This window comes from Gossypium raimondii, chromosome 3, assembly GCF_025698545.1.
Source record: "Gossypium raimondii isolate GPD5lz chromosome 3, ASM2569854v1, whole genome shotgun sequence".
In the NCBI taxonomy this organism is placed as follows: Eukaryota; Viridiplantae; Streptophyta; class Magnoliopsida; order Malvales; family Malvaceae; genus Gossypium; species Gossypium raimondii.
The window spans coordinates 14613547-14636539 of NC_068567.1; the positions used below are offsets into that span (position 1 = coordinate 14613547).

General features: G+C 34.2%; 1 protein-coding gene across 1 annotated transcript; it reads right to left on the reverse strand.

The window, feature by feature from the left end:
- Window positions 1-14429: 14429 nt before the first annotated feature.
- On the reverse strand, window positions 14430-15092 carry LOC105795716 (uncharacterized). The gene has a single exon (XM_012625382.1). It carries the CDS (start codon window positions 15090-15092, stop codon window positions 14430-14432), a length of 663 nt encoding a protein of 220 aa, XP_012480836.1.
- Window positions 15093-22993: the final 7901 nt, after the last annotated feature.

Consider the following 22993-nt stretch of genomic DNA (forward strand, 5'->3'; position numbering starts at 1 on the left):
TGGAGATTTTGGTAATTTAAATTCATTTATTACAAATTGTCATCAATTCTTTCTATCCATACAAAATATCTTCTTTTGCGCATTAATCCTTCCTATCCCTCAACAATGGTAGAATGCTCTTCCTTTGCAATAATTCTTTTTGTCATTAATCCCTATCCATTATTTAATTTTCATTAAATAAAATTCTATCAACCATCCATATCATTAATAGTATTGAATTTTGCTTCTATACAATTAGATAATAAAACCTAACTTCCCATTTTTATTCATCTCCTTATGAAATATTCTTAAGATCGAAAAATATGGATAAAACACCATATAACAATATCACTACTAACAACAAGGACGTGAATTAAGAGGCTTGGCTTCTGGCATCTCTATCCACATTGGAGACTCTTTACAACAACAAGAGGGAGAAATTTAGTGCCTACAAGGATGAATTCAGATAATTCATGCAAATAATCGTTGAAAACATGGGTGATTAACATGTGAACTCTATCATGATTTAGGATTATCCATTGACCAAACTTTATGGCATGTTTCTAAACTTGAGTATGTCATTGGTAAAAAAAAAAGTCTGCCAAAGTTTAGCCTTCAATTGAAACTACACGTGATGCTAGGAGTGTAACAGCCCGATTTTAGCTAAATGAGAACAATAGTTTCGGGACCACAAATCCAAATTCAAAATATTTATTTTATTATTTTATTATGGTTTATATCATGATATAATTATTTTGTGAAATTTTCGTAAATAAATTTTACCGTTTAAGTGTTTAATTCGGTAAAAAGTACTAAATCGCGTAAAGCGTAAAAATTGTGTTCTATAAGCTAAAGGTATCAAATATCTATAGAACTTAAAAGTGAAGGTCCTTATGTAGTAAATATCCCATTTATGAGATAGTGGATGATAGTGGAGTGGCAATTGGTGTTATTATTAATTTTTTTAAAGGGTAAATTAATGATAAGTTAAATAAAATAAAAACAAAACATCATCATCTTTTCACCATTTTCAGTCGAAACTTAAAGAGGAAGAATCCATTTTTATGTTCAACATTCGACAACCTTAATCCCTTCAATTAGGTATGAATTCTTAACTTGTTTTTAATGATTTTTACGATTTTGAGATCGTTGCTTCGTAATCTAGCTAGCCCATGCCTCTGAATTCAAAACTATTAAAGATTTAACATGTTTCCATTGTTGAATGCTTGATTAAATTGATGGTTTATGATAGATTATGAATATTTGATGTTAGATTTTCATCTTTTATAAAGTGATTTTTGAGAAAATGTCAATTTTGACTAAATTGTGAAATGTGGAAATTTAGTGGTTAAAATGTAAAATAAATTGAAAATATAGGCTGATAGTAAGATATGGAAAATTTGGTTAGCTTGGGTTTGTGTTTAATTTCATGAAATTGTGATTTTATGCGATAAGGACTAAATTGCAAAAATGTGAAATAATAGGGCAAAAATGTAATTTTGCCAAAATATGTAAATTGTGTTAAATTGAATGAAATGATGATTAAATAAGTAAATTTTGATATTATATAGATTGAGATAAACGATATTTGGATCTAGAATGGGGGAAAACAAAGTATCGGATTAATCGACCTAATTTGTCGTTTCAGTGATTGAGGTAAGTTCGTATGTTTAATAAGCATTAAATTATACATGTTTAAATGCTTAATTGAGATAATTATGGTGAATGCTTGAATATTGAATTTAATTGTGATTACAATGATTTGGAAATGTTCGACGGAGATTCGACAAAGTAAAAGTCCTGGTTGAACCTTAGGAATAGATAGGATACAAATGTGATGACATTAAGGTTACCGAGATTAAGTGTAAGACCATATCTGGGATATGACATCGATATGAGAATTCGTGTAAGACCATGTCTGGGACATTGACATCAATATGTGATTTCGTGTAAGACCATGGCTAGGCTATTGGCATCGATACGAGATTACATGTAAGACCATATCTAGGATATGACATTGTTACGGTACTATGTGTACGACATTCCCAAGTATTCTTTAGTATTCCAAATGGTTCAACAGGAAAAATAGATGAAACATGATTATAAGTGATGGTACAACGAAAGCAAGGTATTCGTGACAGAAATCAACAAGTAAGTGAAAGTTGAGAATGAAAGTACGATCGAGTTAAGCAAGACAGGTACGTACAGAACCTATGTGAGAATCGAATGAAAGTGAATTAGTGAGTTCATACCGTATCATGTATATGAAATGAGAAAGGTATGTGTTTAAATATGTTGTATACCAAAATGTGCTCATTTGGCTATATGGAAGTATGAATTGAATGTTATATGAGAATTAAATTGATTAAACTTGTGAAAGCTAAGGTTAGCTATGTAAATGATTATATGATTGAGAATGAAATGAAATATCATCTATGTGAATTGTATAGATGAAATATGATATGTGTTATGAGGACGTATGGAACTGGAAACAAAATTTTATGAAATGTATGAAAGAAATCATGAAAGAGTAAAATTTGCAATAAAACAGTTTTGGGCAGCAGCAGTTGTATAATTTTGAAAAATCACTAAAAATTGTGGGAATTGTATTAGAGGTTGAATAAGGCATGAAATTAAAGCTTATTGAGCCTAGTTTCACATAGAAGAAATGATGTAAGCAGAAGAATCTTTTATTAAGAGATATTTGAATTTTTGTGAGATAAGGTCAGAATGATTTTTGAATCCCCTATTCTGACTTTGGAAAATAATTAAAAATTGTGTAAAATGAATTATGAGTTAGAATTTACATGATTAAAATTTTTAATGAGTCTATTTTTAAGAGAAATAAACGAGAATATCATCTGAATCCCGTACTAAGAGATAATTAATTTTTAGAGAAGAAGGGTAAAAACTGTCAGAGAGCAAAATAGGGACGACTTTGAAGAATTAACTCTACTTATTGGCTAATCCAAAAATTCTGAAAATTTTATGGTAAGAAGATATGTGAGTCTAGTTTTGGGAAAATCAAGCAGTTCTTAATTTGGAGTTCCGTTGCGCAAGATATAAATAATTTAGTGACTATGACTTGAGCAGATAATTTGATGTGAACATGAGTAAATAGTGGAACTATGTGCAATTTTGATTGTATTATCTTGAGAACATGTTGTGAGGATTAGTAAAAACAGGTTAACAAATTGCTTATTATTTACATATCAACTTACTAAGCTTTATACCTTACTTTGTGTTATTTTTCTATGTTTATAGTGTTCCGAAGGCTCGCTCGGGTTGGAAATCGTCGGAGATCCCATCTCACTATCCAACTATGGTTTCGATACTTAAAAGGTTTGTAATTTTGGTTATGTGGCATGTATATGGAAGTTGGTTTGTTAAGTGTATAAGTGATTTTGGCTATTGGTGCCTATATGTTTGAAATGTATTGAGCCATGAGATTTGGCTTGTTTATAATGTGAGGTTTGATATGTAGATGGCCTTATAATTGGAATGTGCTTGTGTAGGGTTGACCCTTATGGTTGGCTAATTGGCCTTGAAAATGGCCTATATTCGTCCACGTGACTGTTCACACAGACGTGAGACGTTTCTTACTTAGAAAATTCTTAAAGTTTCGAAAATTTTTATGTGAAACCAGTTTAGTCCCGAACTTTCTTAAAAACATGTTTTAAATCTCATAGACCTATTTAAGGGACAATGTGATTATGAATGAATGTGATATGATGATACATGATCAATGTATATAAAATGTTTATATAATAATATGAATTGTTCGGTAATGCCCCTTAACCCTAGTCCGACGACGAATACGGGTTAAGGGTATTACAAGGAGAAAGGCAATGACAAGTACGTTTGTTGGGATGATTGCACCCAAAAAGCTTGTTATCATCTCATACAGTGATTCTAAATCAAAGTTTTTTGGTAACTATGTCATTGGTAAAAAAAAAAAGAAAGTCAATTGGAGTTGGGCTTATTATTAATGTTAAGTTCTATAAGAGTTTGGTTGTGAGATATTAAAACTTAGAGCTTAAAACTAATATCTAAATAAAATGGAGAAAATATTTTGGTTATTAACCTTACCTATTATTGTTTTAGGGCAAATTATATCAGTGGTCACTCTATGTAGGAGTCGTTTTTATTTTGCTCACCCAAAATTTTTTTTGTTATTTTGGTCTCCCAAAAAGATTGATTAAATTGGTCATTTCACCATTAAATGGTAACAAAATACTAATAGTGCATTTGTAAGAAAAAATTTTGGGGTGACCAAAATAGAAATGACCTTTACTTAGAGTAACTAACGAGTAGTTTACCCTAATTCTAGAGTGACTAATGTGGAAAAGCACTGTTGGACTTCTGTTACCAAACTTTCATTACCATTTAACAGTGAAGTGACCAATTTGACAAATTTCTTTCTTACAATGACCAAATTAACAAAAAAAAATTGTGGATACCAAAATAGGAACAACCCCTATTTAGAGTGACTAACGGGGTAGTTCACCCATTTTTTTTTCGATATTCATTTTTCCATTTGAAGAGTTCACATATTTACCACAATTAAACAATATAAAAAATGATCAATAAACCTTAAACCTTAAAACCCTAACACTAAAATCTAATACCAAATGTCAAGAAGGATGAGAAAATAATTATGATCTTATTTCTTTGTTTTGATAGATTATGAGTTTATTCTTAATCATGAAAATATGATTATAAACAAATAAAACCTTATCCCAAAACTTACTAATCAAGTATTCAAATTTTTGTATTTAGATAATCCACTTTCTTATTGAATGAGAACAAACAAAACTTTCTAGAAAGGTAAAATGAATAAAAGTAAACTTTCTCAAATCTAAAACAACAAAATATATATATAAAAAACACAATTCGTTAACCACTTCATAAATCAATTACAATCTTTAAAACTCTAACACTAGTAATGATGTAGCGATCCAACTTTCATCAATGTCAGAGAACTCAGTTTAAGGCCAGATTTTCTTTAACTGAGATAGTTCAAGTATTAAACCAGAAATTTTATGTAACACCCCATACTCGACCTAGATGCTACAACTGGGTTCTGAGGAATTACGTGTGTTCGTTACAAAAATCCAGAAACTTGAAACTCAAAAATGTTTTGTAAATCAAAACTTGATAATGGTATTTCCAGTTTTGGGGAAAATTTCCTTAATCAATTAATTCGTTTAAATTTCAGAAAAACATTTATAATATAACTTAATTCTTGCAGTGGAAATCTTAGGTTAACCGAGTTTTAGAAAAGTCGTAACTTGGTTTTGAAATTCAATATGTTGCAATTCAAATTATATCAATTTTAAAAAAAAGTTAAAGCAGTTCAAAGCGTGAAATAAAATCCAAAACACGAAACAATCCCCAAAATCCAAAAACACAATCCAATAGAAAGATCATAAAAACTAAGCATATTTAAAAGAGTTGCAATTTTCTATATCCGAGCTCCGTTCTATGGATTACCTGAGAGCAAACGAACAGAAAATGAGCTTATAAATGTTGGAAAGAAAATTTTATAATCATGAAATGATAAGAATTAAGCTTGGTTTATTAAAGAAAATGTTATAAATTAAGCGGTGGTGTAAAAACAAAGATAAACTTAAGCTTTAAGATAATTGTTGGTTTATTAGGGACTTATTTGTAAGGAATGAGAATTATGGGATTTATTAGTATAAAATGGCAGTTTAAGGTTTCTGGAGTACAAATACGAAGTTGGATTTAGATTCGATTGGGTAAATTGTAAAATTCGAGAACCTCAGATATTAGTGAAATAAATGTCCTAATTGAAAAGTGTGTATAATAGGTTTAATTTGAATGCTTATAAGTTTGAAGATAATAATTTGAATCATTCCTATTCCCAATTTATTAAACAAGGCTGAATACGAGACCAGAATATCGAGAAATAAAGGAAAGGTAAAGACAAACAACAATTAACGAGTTGGTTTGTGCTCTCTCATAATTGTTCTCCATTTATTCTTTAATTAAGTAGTAAATTATAATTTGATGATATTGGTGACAAACATGATCGAGGTACGTATACATTTAACAATTTTATTTGATTAAGCTATGTTGAATTATATATACGTAACTACAACTATGGATTGTGTTTGATAATGTGATACTATATATGATACAATGAGTTTTAGTAATAAAGAATAAAGAATAAAGCCCTATTAACAGTCTTAAATAGAGTTACATGTATAGTTAGCATGTCATAGGATTTGTTATATGGAGTTACTTAGTGTCAGTTGCATCTTACTTCGATTGCATTCCAATGAGTGTTGGGCTTACATTACTTCAATACCATACCAATGGGCATTGGACGCATATTACTTTAGATGTATCAATAAGCATTGGGTGCATATATATTTAGCACCAAACATATATTACTTCGGTAGTTCTCTAAAGCACTAGTTGCATATTATATTGGTGTGATGGAGGATTAATTTGCATATCCGTCCTTGAACCTGTGTCTAGTTAATAAGGGAAATAATACAAGTATGACATATTGCATAATATATAAATTATATGTGTTATAATTGTGAAAATGATAAACATACTATTTGATAATTGATATCGATTGTGGAAACTTGAATAGCATGTGAAAGACCAAGCTTGATTATAAGACAATAGCCCTAAGGGCATAACTGTATGTACTATACGAAACATACGTTGAATCACGATGATCTTGAGAAAGCACTAAATAATGAAACTGTGAAATAGTAATTTGCATTATAGTTTATTTATAATGGTTTTAGTAGCTTGACATTTGCTTATTATGTATAAGCATTGTTATCATATTATGTAAGCACCATTGAACTCTTTTGGTCAACGTGTGGATTGTTTGTTTCTATGCGCAAGTGACTATTAGGTTTTGGACTGATCGAGGAGAGTCAACAGCATTTAAATCTCACATCTCGGCTCAACTAAACTACTGTAAGGTTTCGTTATATTTGTGAGTTGTAATGGCATGTACCTAGGTAATTAGGGGTCCTATGAGGTCTTTTGATTGATACAGATTGTTGATATCTATGTTGGGACATATTTTAGCCACATTGTAATCATTGATGATGACATTTAGATAGGTAAGAATAAGTACTTGATGCTGCTAAATAATGAATTATATATATCTATGGGTGATACATTCATTGAAATGTTAGTAGGTGTTAATTATATTTGTTTATGAGCAAAATTGATGTTGGTTGATAGTATGCTATAATGGTTTTAACATGTATGATTTGGTGTCCTTAATGCATGAAGAAAAGTTTTACTTTTTGGCAACTTTACCTTTTGGTCTCGAGACAATGAGGCTATTATCTTGAGACACCAATAATAAATTGACCATTCTAGGCATTTTCAGGTAATGATCTCAAGACAAGTAAACATCAAAACCAAGGGTCCAAAACAGGGGAACTAGGCCTTAAGACATAAAACCCAATGTATCAAGATAGGAACATATCGAAGCTAAGGGGTTTTAAACAAAGGAAGTCTATCTCGAGACATGGTCTTCAATGTTTCAAGATAACTAGTTAAATTTTTATGGTTGAGTTATGATTCGAGTCTTGACTACATATTTGACCCCATAAAACACCGAGATTACTTAGATAAGATTGTTGGGCATCTGTAATGCATGTTTATACTTGAAATTTGAAATGGTTTAAATCATGTCATGTTTATATGCTTGATTAATTCATAAATTATAATAGTTAGTCTGAGTTACTTCAACAATGTAAGGTGACATCACACATTCGGATCCAGCAACCAGGTCAGGTGTGAGGTGTCACAAATGAAACCTACAACAAAAACATACATCAAATCCTCATGAACTTAGTCATCAAAAATTTTGGGAGACAAATACGGTTTTGCACAACTTTTTACATAATGAACGACATTGTGTTTAGTAAAGAATGAATTATAATACTTGAGTTTTTCCTTTCATCACATTTCGTGTTTTGGAAACTCCTGAAAGCTTCCATGCATCTCTCTTAAATATGAATGACTTGTAAAGTTTACTCTTAACGTCAACAACTAAAGGAGCACAGTCATGCCATGAATAGTATATAACAGGTTTCTTTCCATGAAAAACGACATAAAACAACTTCTTCTTCTTCAACAGATTCATTTTTTGCAAGAAACAACGATTTAGGGTTGAGGGGTAGTAATAATTTTTTTTAACAAGATGAAGGAAAAAAAATTATAGGGATGAAGAACCATAATCACTAGATAACAAGAACCTTTCACCTTTTTCATTATTTTCCTTCATATAAATGGTTGGGAAGGTGGGCAAAATTAATTTTCCTAAGAAAAAATAATCTTTTTTCAGTAATCGAAATAATTATTTGATGAGAGAAAATATAATGAGAGAGAGTTTTAAATCCTAAAACTTTTCATTAACCCAAGATAAATTTTAAATGAGAAAGAAATTTCATCAAATTTGAATTTCAAATTCTAAAAAACAAAATAAGATTTCATTAGTGCTAAATTTAATCCTAAACATATAATTAGGAAGTCTAATTGATTCCTAAATTGAAAAAATAAACATAAATGACATTAAATAATAAATGCATTCTTTCAGAATAGATTGGGCTAATGGATACCATAGGTTGTTAACTTCTTAATGGTTGGCTTCATATAACTTAAAAGTGAAATTAATTAATTAATTAATACTTAAGGTGTACTTTTTAATTTTACAAAAAATTATTTTAGCTATTTATTTAATTTTATGATTTTTTAATCTTTAAACTTGTATTTTTTTGTCAAATCACTCTAAATGAAGGAAAAATTAACATTTTTTATTTATTTTACTAGCATTGCATATACATGGATGACACGTTAACATTTAATTAATTTTAAAATTTTAAATTTTTTAAAAAATTATAATAAAATGTTTTTTAAATTTTAAAAAATTAATTAAATGGCAGTATGTCATTTATGTGGCAATCCATGTGTATATCATGTTGCCGAAACCTTTTTTGAAATCAACTTTTACTTTAAAAACAAAAACGGAGTCGCCACCAACCTTTTTTATTTAGGTTTGATTAGATCACCTCAAAACTCATTTTAATGAAATTAAAACGATACTTTTTGGTCTACAAAATCCAGGAAATAGGTTCGGGAGTCGGTTACATACGAGGAAGGGTTAGCACCCTCGTGACGCCCAAAATTTGTACCTAGTAGATTTCTTGATATCTTAGTACTGAGAATTGAAAATTTGAAGAGAATTTAAAACACTATCCCTTTTTGTATTAAGACATTACTTAATTAAAGTAATTTTCGCGAAAATGGCTTATTTCAGATTAATCGAGAAGAAAAAATCATGTCCCATAAGTTAGGACATGATGCCTTAAATCCTCGAAGACAACAATAAACGCCATTTGTTCGTTATTTAGATCTTTTTTTTAATTTTTTTTTTAGAATAGATATTCGACTATTTCAGTTTTAGAAAGAAGTCATATTCCGTAAGTTAGGAACACGATTCTTCTAATTCCACAAATAATGAACATTGCCTCGATTTAAAAATTTTCATTTTTTATGCATGAACATAACGTTTAAAGTGATGTGCATATAACTTATTCGAACATAATATAAAAATGGATAAATATATTTAAACATGATTCAGGGCACGATTGTGGCAAAATAAAAAATAAAATGGAAGTATAATAGAATGCTTGGCAAGAATGAAGTTGCTACACGAGTTCAATTATATATAAAATATAAGAAATGAAATAATAGTAGCGATGACAATAATAATGCGTCATGAATGATATAACTATAATAATATTGACTTTGATCGGCAGTAATGAGAATAACAATAATGATCATAATACCATACTAGATATGAAAATAAATAAGATATCTAAAAATAAAATAAAATTAGATGCGTAGTTACGAAAGTGAATATAAATGACATGGGAGTATTCAAAGAAATAATAAAATAGTAAAAATAAAACAATAACGACAATACTAATAAATGGGCAAAAATGCACTAATGAAAAGAAATGTAAACAATATAGTTTTTAAATATATAAAAAAATAAAGAGATAATAAATAAATAAATAAATAGAATAACGTATATAAAAAAAGTCTATAAAGGGTTGAAATTAATAAATAAAGGATTAAATCAGAATTAAAATGAAATTAGGAGCCTAAATTATGATGAATGAATAAATAAATAAGGACTAAGTCGAAATTGAAATGAAATTTTGGGGCTTAAATCGTAGATAAAAAAGGCAGAATAAGGGACCAAAACTGAACGCGTGAAAAAGAACAGGGATCAAATGGCAAATTATTCCCTGACCTTCTAAACACACCGTTCCAAGAGACCAAACGGCCAAAAGATCAAAATAAAAAAAAAACATAAATTTAAGTGGATAAATTTAAAACAAACGAAAAAAGCTAAAAATAGGGCCAATTTGAAAAGCATTTAAAAACGGAGGGACTAAAGCTACAAATATTCCCTCCCTAAAAAACATGCGAATCCTGGGGATGGTCCGGGTCGGGTCATCGGGTCGACTAAAACGACACCGTTTCAGGTGCCCATCTCTTAAAATGATCCATGGACCAAAATGAAATTAAATGGAAAAATAGAAAAATAAAATAAGACTAAATTGCAACAAGCCGTAAAAGCGGAAGGACCAAAGGTGCAAATAGACCACTCTACAAAAACACGCGGATCCTAGGGGATCCAAGTCGGGTAATCGGGTCGGCCTCATAACGACGTTGTTTTGGGCGTTTAGGGCTTGGATGAAACGGCGTCGTTTCACTAGGCCTATTTAAGTTAAAATTTAAAAATAAAATTCATTCATCCCTCAGTACAAAAAAAAATCCCAAAAACCCTTCTTTTTTCTCAAAAGTAATTTCTGAGTCCGGCCACTGGTTCGGCGAGCCTCCATGACATTCCCGGTGGTCGAAAAATACACAAAAGTCCCCATTTTTTACCTTTCGACTTCCAAAACCCAAATCTGGGGCTGGTTCTCTCGAAAACTTGTCAAAAGTCACAAAAAAATAAAACCCTTCAATTTTAGGGTTTTAAAAAGCTTTTTATCATAAAAAGGGTCACCTTTCATCGGTGGTGACGACCTTGGCCACTCACGGTGGCAAAGCATGATGCGTCAGGTAAGTTTTTTTTTCTTTTTCTTTTATGTTTTTTATATAAATAAAAAATTCAAAAAAAATTAAAGAAAAAATCACCTTCAAATTTTTGTATTCTGTTTGTTTTTTATTGTTTTTCCTATCTGTAAAAAAATATTACATTGATAAGGCATTTATAGCCGAATTACACTATTTTTTTACTGTTCTTGTTGTTGTTTCTTGCGTGTTATTTCTGTCCTTTTCTTCTCTTTTTTGTAGATAGCGGTGGAGGGTCAACGACGAGGAGAAGCAGGCCCTTTGCCATTTTGGTGAAATGGTGGTAGAAAAGGTAGACCTTGGGACGAGGATCCTCGGGCAACATGCCTGTGAATGGAGGAGCGATGCAGGGGGCACTAGGGTTTCTGTTTAGTTTTTTTTTGAAATTTTAGTGTTGTGGGCTTTAGGGTTTCTTCATTTAGGCCACATTTGTCGTAAATGGATTATCCTTTTTCATTGGACTTTATTATTTATTTTTAGTTTTGTTTATTTTTCTTTATCTGATTTCTGTTTTGGATTGATTGGCTTGGGCCTTTTATTTGTTTGTAATTCGAGCCTGGGCAAAATTGGGCTATTACAGCTACCCTTCTTTGCTCGTTATCGTGTAATGAGAATGGAGTAAAAACTTTGAGAATGGTCAATTTTGTCTGGTCTTGCTGAATCTCGATCTCTTTGGTGCTCCTCTTTTTTAAGTAGCTTCATTCTAACCCATTGCAACTTTAGAGGTATAGGATTTGTCGCTTCAATCTGCTCCACTGCAACTTCAGGGAGATTAGATTTGTGGCTTTAATCTACTCCACTACAACTTCAAGGAGATAAGATTTACTATCTTCAATTTGATTCAGTGTAACTTCAGGGAGATAAGATTTGTGGCTTTAATGTGCTCCACTGCAACTTCAAGGAGATAAGATTCACTATCTTCAATCTGCTCCACTGTAACTTCAGGGAGATAAGATTTGTGGCTTTAATCTTCTCTACTGCAACTTTTGGGAGATAAGATTTGTCATTTCAATCTTCTCTACTGTAATTTTAGAGAGATAAGATTTGTTGTTTCAATCTACCCTACTGCAACTTCAAGGAGATAAGATTTGCTATAATGACTTCAATCTGTCTCACTGTAACTTTAAGGGTATAGGATTTGTGGTTTCACTAATCTATTACACCGTTCTCTGAGGAACATGACCTGTAGAATCCATTTCATTGGCCTATATTTATGCCAAGCGATTAGGATGTTATGATCAGAATGAATCAAATGCTCCTAACTAGATGTATATGAATGATATTTGCATGCATGCAAAATGTCATTTTTTTAGAATGATTCCCTTTTGAATGCTTAGGTTGACATTGCTCGTTGTTCGTCAAGGTTCCATCATTGATGTATTGTCATGCCTTCTTGTTCAGATCTGGTATCTTTGATAGGAAATTCGAAGAAATAATCACAATTCAAACTATTCATTCCTAAATATTTCCAACTCTTAGATTTGGTTAGTTCTGACTAGTGTTCCTGTTTCAGGCCCTTGTGCTATTTAGAAACCTTTTAGAGCAATATGCAAAAATTCTTTTTCTTGAATATTGTTAGTCCATTAATCGTTACTTCAATGAAAAAATGCTTGAGAACGATTGTAACAATGGATGAGATTGAAATTTATTGGAAGCAAAGCTCGAAATGAATAAATTAATCAAAATAGCAAACATTGCTAAAATACAAAATGAGTAAGATGAATGTGCCACAAATATGGTAGCATGAGCTTCCCCGCACAAACTTCTCGAGGACCATTTTGAACTTGATATGTGTTTAGAAAGTCTAAAGTACTTTGTTGATGCCCCAAGGTGTAACATTCCTCCTTCTGAGAAGACTCGACCATCACATGTTCAATCTTCAATCCAAATTTGAGCTGCCCTTTTCTAGGTTTTCAACTCAAAACCCCTTTGGTCTCAAGGTGCCATTTTACGAGTTTTCGCCTTGGCCTCTACATTTTTTTAGGTGAAGTGTTTCTTGACTGAATCCATATTCACAAGATTAGACAGGTTTTTGTCATCCATCTCTGTCAAAATCAGCGCTCCTCTAGAAAAAACCTTCTTTACTACATAAGGTCTTTCCCAGTTTGGCACCCATTTTCCTCTAAAGTCCTTTTGTATGGGAATGATCTTTTTCAATACCAGGTCCACCTTATGGAATTCTCTACGGTGAATCTTTTTTTCATAAGCTTGCATCATCCGTTTTTAGTACATCTGACCATGACGGATAGCTTTCAACCTCTTCTCTTTAATCAAGTTCAGCTTATCATATCGGGATTGGATCCATTCTGCTTCATCTAACTTCAACTCTGATAAAACTCGGAGAGAAGGAATCTTGACTTCGATGGGAAAAACTGTCTTCATTCCAAAAACCAAAGAGAAAGGTGTTGCCTCGGTAGAGGTTCTAACAGACATTCGATAAGCATAGAGGGCAAATGGTAACTTCTTATGCCAATCTTTATACGTCATTGTCATTTTCCCCATGATCTTCTTAATGTTCGTATTGGCTGCCTCCACTGCACCATTCATTTTTGGGCGATATGGTGATGAGTTGTGGTGTTTGATCTTGAATGGACTACAAACCTTCACTATCGTGCTGTTGTTCAAATTTAGTGAATTTTCAGATATAATCATTTCTATCATTCCATACCGATATATGATTTCTTTCTTCAAGAATCTGCTGATTACCGACTTTGTGACATTGGTATATGAAGTAGCCTTTACCCACTTGGTGAAGTAATCGATGACCACAAAGATGAATCGATGTCCATTGGAAGCTTTTGGCGAGATCGACCCAATGACATCCATACCCCACATAGAGAAAGGCTACAGAGAAGTCATAGCATGAAGAGGTGAAGGAGGCACATAATTTTGTCTCCGTAAATTTGACACTTATGACATCTCTTGGCATAACTGATACAATTCTCACCCATGGTGGACCAATAATACCCGAATCTCATAATTTTCCTGACCATTGTAAAACTGTTAGCATGTGTTTCGCAAACGCCCTCATGGACTTCTTCCAAAATTTTCTTAGTCTCAACGACGTCCACATATCTTAGTAGCACTTGATCATTTCTTCTTTTATATAGAATCTCCCCATTTAAGACATAGTCATTGGTCAGTCTCATTAGCGTCCTTTTATCATTCTCGGTTGCTTACTCTGGGTACTCACAATTCTTTACATATCATAGTATATCGTGGTACCAAAGGTGATCATCATTTTCTTCTTCCTCGATGTTGTAACAACGGGCTAGAGCTTCATAAATACTTATCTAGATAGGTTTTATATCCTCTTGTTTGTTCACTTTGACCATGGAAGCTAAAGTAGCTAAGGCGTCGTCAGCCATTTGATTTTCATCTTGCGAAAGGTAGTAGAAGGTGATGTCATTGAACTCCTTAATTAATTTAAGGACCAACCTTCGATAATTGGTCAACTTGGGGTCTCTCATCTCCCATTCTCCTTTGAGTTGATAGATTACTAGTGTAGAATCCCCATATACCTCTAGTACTTTGATCTTGCATTCTATGGCTGCACGAATACCCATGATGCATGCTTCGTATTTTGCCATATTGTTCGCGCAATCAAAATCCAATTTACTAGTAAAAGGATAATGATCTTCGTTTGAGGATACCAGAATTACCCCAATTCCATTACCCATAGCGTTTGAAGCTCCGTTAAAATTTAGTTTCCAAGGATGTTCTTCTTGAGTGCCTTCTTCAATGGTCGTAACATGCATCAGATCCTCGTTTCGGAAATCAAAATTCAAAGGCTCGTAGTCTTCTAGAGCTCTACTAGCTAGAAAATCTGCTATTGCACTCATTTTTACTGTCTTCTGGTTCACATAGGCTATAACAAATTCGGAAAGCAGAATTTGCCATCGGGCCATCCTTCTATACAGAGCACTCAACTCTATCATGTACTTTAGAGTGTCCATTTTTTAGATGAGCCAAGTTGTGTGGTACAACATGTACAGTCTCAGTCTTCGGGTTGGCTAGATTAAAGTGCAACACAACTTCTCAATAGGTGAGTATCTCGTCTCACATTCAGTGAACTTCTTACTGAAGTAGTATATTGCTCTTTTTTTCCTTATTAACTCATCATGTTGACGTAGCACGCATCTCATAGAATTATCAAATACTACCAAGTACAATATTAGTGGCTTATCTGCGCTATGTGGCATCAGTACTGGGGCATTGAACAAATAATATTTAACCTTGTCGAAAGTCTTCTGGCATTCTTCATTCCATACGTTTGGATTGTGTTTTTTAAGGAGACGGAATATAGGTCACATTTCTCAGTTAGTTGTGAAATGAACTGGGCAATATAATTTAGTCTCCCTAAGAAACCCCGGACCTCTTTCTGAGTGCGAGACGGAGGTAACTCCTGTATAGCCTTTACTTTATCTAGGTCAATCAAGATTCCCCTTTCACTGACTACGAATACTAGTAATTTTCCCGCCTAACCCCGAAGTTATATTTTGCTGGATTGAGCTTTAGTTGGAATTTTCTCAACCTCAAAAACAATTTCATCAGGACTTATATATGTTCTTCCTCTGTTCGAGATTTTACGATCATATCATCAACATAAACCTCGATTTCCTTGTGCCTCATATCATGAAACAGGGTTACCTTGGCTCTTTGATACATTGCTCCCGTACTTTTCATCCCAAATGGCATTACTTTATAGCAAAATGTTCCTCACATGGTTACAAATATGGTCTTTTCCATATTTTCAGGATGCATTTTTATCTGGTTGTATCTTGAAAAGCCATTCATGAAGGAGAATAGCGAATAGCCTGCCATGTTGTCCACTAAGGTGTCTATGTGAGGCAACGGGAAATTATCCTTCGGATTGGCCTTGTTTAAATCCCTGTAGTTTACACACATTCGTACTTTTTTATCTTCTTTTAGGGACGGAGACTATATTGGTTACCCACTCCGAGTATTTAACCACTTGTAAGAAACCAACTTAAATTGTTTCTTGACCTCTTCTTTTATTTTCAGCAGGACGTCGAGCCTCATCCTTCGGAGTTTCTGTTGAACTAGCTTGCATTCTTCCCTTATGGGAAACCGGTGTACCATGATATCAATACTTAGACTAGGCATGTCTTGATACGACTATACGAAGACATTTTTGAATTCTTGAAGTAACTCAATGAGGTCTCGCTTTGTCTCTACAATGATGCAAGCTCCGATCTTCACCTTTTTCTTTTCTTATTTGTCTCCCAAACTCACAATTTCTATTGACTCTTTCCGTAATATGATTTGTTTCTCATCTTATTCTACTATCCTTCACAAATTAGGAGATGGGTTACAATCTCAATCATTTTCAAAGTTTTGAGGTTCCTCTAGACACATATCCTGCTCAAAATGAGACTCTAAGTCAGCAACAGCATCGTTCGTATCATTAATATTTAGAAACCTATTGTATGAATAAAGGAAGACCTAAATAACAAATGAATCTAAGAATAATTATCTGTGTGGTATGAGTATGAATGAAATGGAAAAAAATAAAAGAATATTTTCCAAAATGAGACATAAAGATGCATTTTATTGAAATAAAGATGTTGGACATATGTCTTTTTCACAAAAGGGTTCTTATTGCTCCCAGGCTTAGAGCAATAAGTGTGTTTTGAATATTACTCTGAATTGTTCTAAAAATTACAAGGTTTTCTTCTGCAGTCCAATTGTTCAGAACACTTTCGGGGACATAAGGACGAATGCTTGACAGGTTTTTCCCACTTCTTTCTTCGGATATGGCATTAATGCTCAAGTTTCTCATCATTACTTTCGGGCTTTCTTTTTCTGTCATCTCTCGTTTAGGGTAAATGGTTTCTCCTAACACGAACATTTTGAATATATAGGGAAAGATTATTAGTTCCCATTTGACCTCCCCTCCACTCAGTCGCGCTCTTCTTCTTTCTTCTTTCTTCTTTCTTCTTCAGCTCTTTCTTCTTTTGCCTCGCATCTGACTTGTATCCTAAGTCAAAGCAGTCTCATTTGTCCATGAGTATTGGTGCCTTGACTCTCTCTTAAAGGTATTTTTTGAGTCCTCTTCCCAGTAAGGCTCATTTTCCAACTGTCAACTGCAAGTTTATCTTCGTGGTTTTGGATATTCTTGGTACTGGGATCTTGTTTCCTTCGACAATGAAAGTTGCATTAACAAATTCCAGTGATCGAAAGGAACATTCTTTTTCCTCATCATCTGCTCCTATGTATGATGCGTCACTAGTTACGGATGCAATGACACCCTCTTCAGCGTTTAACGTCACCAGTCGACCCTCTGTTACCAACTTCAATTTTTGGTGTAGTGACAATGAAACTGCCCCAACCGAGTGAATCTAAGGTCTCCCCAACAAGAAATTATAAGAAGGTTTGATATCCACTACCAAAAATTCTATCTCGTATATGTTCGGACCAATTAAAAGAAGTATTTCAATCATTCCCATCACCCTCATTTCTATACCATCGAATGCTCTCACTATATTTTGGCACGTCTTCATATGAGAGCTATCCACTGGCAACCTAGTTAGTGTGGATAGAGGTAAAACATTTAGTGCTGATCCATTGTCGATTAACACTTTCGACAATGTATATCCTTTGCAACGGGTAGTGATATGTAGGGCCTTTGTGGATCTCATGCCTTCTGGAGGTATTTCATCATCATTGAAAAAGATAAAATTCTCGACACTTAGATTATTAACCAGGCGGTCTAGCTTGTTCACAGAGATATCATCAGCGATATAAGTTTCATTCAACACCTTCATCAACAAGCTACGATGTGTCTCTAAGCTCAAGAGCAAAGCTAGTACTATATGCGAGCTGGTTGTTTGTGTAGTTGTTCTACAACACTATACTCGCTATGCTTCAAGAATTTCAAGAATTCCTTAGCCTCATTCTCAATTACCGGCTCATTAACAGGTGATTCAAGTCTAGCCGTCTTTTCTTTCTTATGTTCAACCGTCGAGGTTTTTCCTTTAACGGGCTCGATTCTTGCATTTGCAGCGCCTCCCACTACGCGTGTACAAACCAACATCATGGCCCTCTTCTAACGTGCTAACCGAGTTCTCTTCTCCTGGGATTATCATGTTGCAATCATAGTTCTATGGAACCCTTTTGCTATCCTTATAGGGAAAAGCCACGGGTTTCTAAATGATGACTCTCGGCGCAACTTGTGTTCCTGCTTCATTATTTCTCGGTCACGAAATAATCACCACCGGGTGGTTGACCTCGTAGACCTTCTCTGTCGATCTTTCCTTTGAGGCGTAAACATCTCCTCCTTCCAAACCCTTGACATCTTCAAAGAACTCAAATTCTTTGTTATCCATCAGACTTTACACTAGAGCCCTGAACTCAACGCACTCTTGGATCTCATGACCCTCTTTACTGTGAAACTCACAACATCTCCTCACTCCTTTGGTCTCTCCTTTGAATCTTGCATGATTAATCCTTCATCTATCATTTTTTATAGACCCATTTTAGTGGGAATTTCACCTCCGCAACATCAATTTTGGTCCTCTATCCTCCACTTTCAATTATCATGTTTACCCCTTAGTCAGAATGACTGGGTAACGAATTTCTTGCCATATTAAGCCTCGATGGATCATCGAATCTTACGATCCCTATCTTGATGAACCTTTCAATCAACTTTTTAAATGCAATGCAGTTCTCAATTGAGTGTCTCGTTATTCCTGCATGGTACTTGTATTGAGCATCAATATCATACCATTTTGAGAATAGAGGTTGCATAAGTTTTTAGTAAAACAGGGATACCGCATACGCGTCAAACAAATTCTAATATAACTCCCTATATGTCATCGAGATGGGTGTAAATTGAAGTTTTTTCGTGTTTGCCCTTGAGTTAGATTCTTGCCTCGAAGGGCCTTGATTGGCCTACAGTGACCGGTTTTGAATAACTTTTATTACACACACCTATAGTGTTCACTTCATTTTCCTTCTTTCTCCGGTTGTTCCTTTAGCGTTTTCCCCCACGTCTATTTTCCTACTCCTTACTGCATTTTCAATCATTTCTCCAGACATTATTACTATATCTGAGAAGCTCTTGGTGACACTTCCCAACAAATGGTTAATGAATGAGGCTTTCAGAATATTTATGAAAAACATTATCATTTCTTTCTCTAGAAGAGGTGGCTAAACTTACGTTGCCACCTTCCTCCATCTCTGAGCGTACTGCCTGAAGCTTTCACTTTGTTTCTTTTCCATGTTTTGCAGCGTAATTCTATCGGGTGTCATGTCAGTCACATGGCTGTATTGTTCCATGAAAGCCTGTGTCAAGTCTTTTCATAAGTTAATTTTGGCACGGCTTAGCTAATTGTACCATTTGGCAGCCTACCCGATCAAACTATCTTGGAAGCAATGGATTAACAATTGGTTGTTATTGACGTATCCCGTCATTCTTTGGTAGAACATTGTGATATGAGCTTCAGGACAATTAGTCATATTATATTTATCGAAATCTGGAGTTTTGAATTTTGGTGGGAGCACTAAATCTGGGACTAAGCTCAACTCCTTAGCATCAACCCTACAAAGGTAGTTAGCATTCTCCACGGCTCTGAATTTCTCCTCCAACCACTTGCACTGATCTTCCAACTATTTCAGCAATTTTACTCTTGCTCTATCCATTTCTGCCATGTCGTCCAAATCTAGAACTATAAGGTTGGTCAGATTATAACCTATTGGGTAATTCACCGGTGCTGAGGTGTCGGCTTGATATTGTTGAGGTTTTATGGTAGCGAGTACCCTTCGTGAATATGTATCTGGTTGGGCTTAAACATTTACCGAGGTAAAGCTTAGAAGTATGTAAGGTCTTCATTATCGTCCCCAGAGTTAATCACAGTACTTTTCCCTTTTTCAATCCCCCTGGCCAGTAATTGGGTCAATTGACTTATCATGTTTCGTTGGGACTCTTGTATTTGATCTCTCATGTCTTGTTGTACTTTAGCTAATTGTTCCTACAGTTGCGCTTGCAACTGATCTTACATGTCTTTCTGAATTTGTTCTAATCTCTCTAATCTTTGATCCATTGCTTTGGTTTTCTCGCAGGTACCGTAACAATATTCAATTAGTAGATTCTTGTTGGTTTTCAGGGTAACTATCACAATATTTATTAATTAGGGTTTTTTTATAGAATTTAATACTCAAAGCCTTGACTTTCTTAAGAAGCCAAGCTAAATCTAGGCCCCGATCTGATTTTGATTCATATTTTAAGCTCAACATGTCGACTTGAACTACTAGGGTTTGCAAATGGTCGGCTACTTCCCATACTTGAGTCACATCTTTGCCCATGATGTGATCTCTATCCCTAATCTGACCTTGAGAGCGTTGGAGTTGCTCTTTGTAGTGTTCATTGTTCGTTTCAAGAACCTCAACTCGAAGTTCACAATTTTGCAGTGCGGTCTCGAGCTTTTCTATCTTTCCCTTTAAATCTTCGATCTTATTTAGGCTTGCTTTCAACTCAATTACGAAGTTGTGACTACGATATTGATATAGTGAACTTTCTAATTCTGCTACCTGATCTCTTAATCCAACCTTTTCATTTTGGCTTTCTAATAAATCCCTTTTTAGAGTATCTTCTTGAACTCGAGCATCTTGGAATTTCTTTTCCCACTAATCAGCTCTAATATTTTCTTCTTTGATTTCTTGCCATTATTCTTCCGATGTTTTACCCAACCCGACAGTCCTCATCGACAAACGCATCTTCTTATAATATGTCTTTAGACTGCCCAAGTCTTCGTCAATCTTGTTATTTCTTTTTCTTATTTTCTCGACTTCTAACTTTAGGACGTCGACATCTAATCCTAGCTGCATCTTTTCCTCTTCCAACTGTTCTATCTTTTTCCCCAACTCCAAAATCCACTTTTCAAAGTCTTTCTTTATGATCTCTAGCTCAGACGGGATCATTTGTAGGTGTTTTGCTATTGGCTGAGTGTTTTCTTAACTTGACATAGGGACATTGTCATTGACTCTTTTACCCCACCACCAATTATATTCGGGGGTCATCATGGGATTTACAGCAAGTCCTTTCATTCTATAGGTTTGGTTCCAAGCGTTTGATATTTCACGAGCCTTGTACTTGTAATTATCACCCTTGTACACAAACTCACACTAAGCCAACCCTTGTGTTGCCGGTATAAACTGTCTCGACCTATACTGCCTCAATACAAGCAAATGGGCATATCCAATAGCTCCCCATATCCCAAGTAGAGGAACTCAGTCGAAGTTTCCACATCGATACAAAATCTCATCAGGGATCATTCAAGGGGTCTTTCATTCGACGTCTTCGACTTGGAGACTCTGAAGAATTGCCATCCACTTTTCTTGAAAAATGTTGTCTCGCCTTAAGGTAGCCACAAATTCTTTTCGTGGAGAGTAGCTCTCAGAGAATACTCGATAAGAGACTTTTTCTACCTTCTAAAAATGGCTATAGAACCATGCTAACAAGAGTTGTGCACACCCAATAAATCTTTCTTCACCCGCTCTCTGGTATGCACTTAAAGACCTAAAAGTTTTAGCCAAAATTACCGGGACGGGCGTGACCCTTTTGTCAAGCCGGTCAAGTAGATATGAAATTGTCTTATCTATGTGTCCTAGTGCTTTGGGGAAGATGACCAACCCGTAAATACTTAAGGTGAATACGTCGACTCTTTTCTTCGTATTCAGGTGTGTTAAGATCAAATCCCACAAACTTTTCTCTAAAGCAATTTTTGAGTTCGACCACTGGTCTGGCGAGCCTCCACGACGACCACCGGTCGCCGGCGACGGCTTCGCCATTCCCGGTGGCTGAAAAATAGAAAAATGCCCCCCTTTTTGGCCTTTCGGTTTCTAGAACCCAAATTTGGGGCTGATTCTCTCGAAAACTCATCAAAAGTCGCAAAAAAAAACAAAAACCCTTCGATTTTAGGGTTTTAAAAATCTCTCCGTCATAAAAAGGGGTCACATTTCATCGATGGTGACGACCTCGGCCACTCACTGTGGCAGAACACGAAGCGTCAGGTAAGTTTTTTTTTCTTTTTTCTTTTATGTTTTGTATATATATAAAAAAAATAGATTCAGAAAAAAATCACCCTCAGATTTTTGTATTCTGTTTGTTTTTTTATTGCTTTTTTCTGTCTGTAAAAAAACATTACATTGATAATGGCTTTTATAGCCGAATTACACTGTTATTTTACTGTTCTTGCTGATGTTTCTTGCGTGTTGTTTCTGTCCTTTTCCTCTCCTTTTTGCAGATGGCGGTGGAGGGTCAATGACGAGGAGAAGCAAGCCCTTTGCCATTTTGGTGAAATGTCGGCAAAAAGGGCAGACATTGGGATGAGGATCCTTGGGCGGTGTGCCTGTGAAGGGAGGAGTGGCGCAGGGGCACTAAGGTTTCTGTTTAGTGTTTTTTGAAAATTTAGTGTTGTGGGATTTAGGGTTTCTTCATTTGGGCCATATTGGGCCACGTTTGTTGTAAATGGATTCTCCTTTTTTATTAGACTCTATTATTTATTTTTGGTTTTGCTTATTTTTTTATCTGATTTCTGTTTTGGATTGATTGGCTTGAGCCTTTTATTTGTTTGTAATTTGAGCCCGGACAAAATTGGGTTATTACACACGTCATTAAAGTTAACAAATTGTTGACTTTTACATTTATTTTAAGGTGATTTGATAAAAAAAAAATACAAATTCAAAAGTTAAAAAAAATTAAAAATTAAATGTAAAACTAAAACAATTTTTTTAAAAATTAAAGAGCCAAAATTTCATTATGTTAGACGTTAATACCTATAATGTCTTCCAACGTTTACGTCTAGTTAAAGTCTTCAAACAGTTTATGTTGTTG

Coding starts and splice junctions, on each gene's coding strand:
- LOC105795716 (XM_012625382.1), bottom strand. CDS start 15,092: ATGGACACTCTAAAGTACATGATAGAGTTGAGTGCTCTGTATAGAAGG.